General features: G+C 43.1%; 1 protein-coding gene across 1 annotated transcript in view; it reads left to right on the plus strand.

The window, feature by feature from the left end:
- Positions 1-2,677, plus strand: part of LOC106510864 (short chain dehydrogenase/reductase family 16C member 5) — a gene marked incomplete at its 5' end in the record, with an annotated part of 13,978 nt that overhangs the window by 817 nt on the left and 10,484 nt on the right. The window contains 1 exon segment of the mRNA XM_013999595.1: positions 1,050-1,181. Within this exon segment, the coding sequence (XP_013855049.1) occupies positions 1,050-1,181 (132 nt within the window).

The raw sequence follows: 2,677 nt of genomic DNA on the forward strand, positions 1-2,677 counted from the left end.
TGCGCGTGTATCCAAAGCGTGACTTTTGCTGTCCTGCTGTTCTTATCAGGGAGGAGGGGTCTGTGGGTCAGAGTCGTCTGAGGAGGAAGCAGATGAATGGAGTTGAGCACGGGAACTTTTATTTAAGATGTAAGTTTTTTTTATTTCAAAGGTCCACATGGCTCAGCAGCAGCAGCAGAAGCATAAATATTACTGTTAATAAAGCTGATGATAAAGTTGAATAAAAATCTAAGTCTGATGAAGGTAAATTAATTATCTGACAGTGATCATGACACAGTGTGGCTCTAATTCCGCACTTCACCATCTGTGTCGCAGTTTCCCGTCTCCAAAATGAGCGTACGCATGGGCCGGAGCTGTGAGGTACCGCACATTTTCACGTCAAGTTTGGATTTTATAAATCACAACCTTGGCGTAAAAAGTGGCGTACGCAAGTTTCTGGACTCAAATTGTGCGTACGCCAGTTTTATAAATCTGACCCCAGAGCCTGTTGTAGGTACCTCATCAACAGTCTGTAGGACTGTCCTACAGGCTTGGATTAGATGTCAACACTCAATCATCTGGAGGGAGCTGACGGACTGTAGACAGGAACAGGAACTGATTAACGGTCCAAATCTAAGGTTTGGGAAAGCTCTCATCTCCCTGTCAAGGAAAACTCTAAGTACACTGGTTGGAGTCCTAACTGGGCACAGTCTGCTCAACCAGCACAAAATGGTGATGGGACTCCATGACAATGGTCTGTGTGATGCCTGTGGCATTGAACTACCGACCTCTTTGCACTACTTAGGCCACTGCCTGGCTCTGAGTGGACAAAGGAAAATAATTCTTGGGGACCCCTTTATGGATCCTGAGAAGCTCAGAACTCTGAGTGATTCTAACCTGGTGACCTTCATCTGAGGGACGAGAAGGTTTGAATGAAGACCAGTGTCTTTTTGGGGAGAGCAATGGGCCCACTTAGGAGGCCTCCACTCATGTGGATTTTATATCCATCCCCACTCACCATAACCATACAAGTATATATGAACGTGTGTATTTTCTTTTTATTCCTGCAGGTGAAGCGGGAAGTGGGGGACGTCAGTATACTGGTAAACAATGCTGGAATTGTGACTGGAAAGAAATTCATGGATTCTCCAGATTCTCTGATTGAGAAGACCATGGAAGTAAACACAATGGCTCACTTTTGGGTAAGTTGTCAAAAAGATTGGCAGTATTTAAAAAAAAAAACCAGAGTAAGGAGTGAAGGTGGAACTAACCAAATTTAGAAAATGTGATTCATTCTAAAACTCTAAATGTAACTGAGCTGGCAGTGAACCCAGGGTCCAGTTGTAAGAGTAATGCTCCTCATGCACACTTTTGTGCATGATTAATAACATCTGCACAAATGTTTGTGTCCAGGTCTGGAACATGATCAGATCAGACATTTGTCACATACCACGTAACGTTTAACTTCTTCAAAGTACATGTTCATGTAAAATGGAAGGAAACCAGTCACAACCATGAAGCTCAAAGATAAGCTAGCAAAAATGTAGCTACACAGAACATCAGTTAAAGGTATAAAAGACAGGATCTTTTTTGTCTTTTTATTCCAGAGTTTTCAGATCCCAGCCTTGTTAGAGGCTGCTGTGGCTCAGGGCTTGGTGCTGCCGTCCTCCAGCTAAAGTGTTAAAGGGGCAATAGGATGTAAAATCAACTTTTTTGACCTTTATATCATGTTATAATGTTATCCTCTCATCAAAAACATGTCCAGAGTCTTACTTTGATTCATTCATGCATGTTTGAGGAATCCTGCAGTGTCCTGAGGCAGCAGGCAGGGGAGCAAAGACAACAGGTTGGGCCTAGAACCACCTTTGGGACCATCTCCTCCTCTGGACTGTGTCTCCAAACTAAGCTTCCTCATCACAGAGCACACACACCTGGCCCCGTGCTGAAATGGGTGGGACAGAAGCAGAAGGAGGTTCTTAAAGAGACAGAGGCCAATTTCAAGGTGTTTAGAAACAGATATGATGAAAAGTCAAGTTTAATTATGACGCCGCACGCGAAGCGAAAATGCTTATAACTCAGAAACTGTTCAACATAGAAACTTCAGATTTATTTTGTTGTTTAGCTCTGATGAAGCTCTATCAAACAGGTCCACCAATCAGTGCCCCCCACCCCCCGGACCCCCAATCTATCTGAAAATTGTTTTCGTACTGTTTTATTTACTTTTTTTTCAGTGATTTTTGGTCAACCGTAGCACAAAAACAGCTGCACCGATCAACATGAAATCTGTCAGGACTGTAGATGAGTCTGACCTACACTGCACCAGCCAACCGTTTTATGATAGACTCCATATTTGAGGAGGGGGCTCCTTTCAAAGAGGGGGTGTCAGGACATGCAAAAATGCTTATAACTCAGAAACTGTTCAACATAAAAGCTTCAGATTTCTTTTGTTGTTTAGCTCTGATGAAGCTCTATCAATCAGGTCCACCATCAGTGCCCCCCACCCCCCGGACCCCCAATTTATCTGAAAAAGGGGTATCTGGACATACAAAAATGGTTATTGCTCAAAAACTGTTCAACATTAAAGATTCAAATTTCTTTTGTTGTTTAGCTCTGATGAAGCTCTATCCATCAGGCCCACCAATCAGTGCCCCCCCCCCCCCAATTTTTCTGAACAAGGTGTTTTTGTACTGTTTTAAGA

Source organism: Austrofundulus limnaeus, unplaced genomic scaffold, assembly GCF_001266775.1.
Source record: "Austrofundulus limnaeus strain Quisiro unplaced genomic scaffold, Austrofundulus_limnaeus-1.0 Scaffold2361, whole genome shotgun sequence".
Lineage (NCBI taxonomy): Eukaryota > Metazoa > Chordata > Actinopteri > Cyprinodontiformes > Rivulidae > Austrofundulus > Austrofundulus limnaeus.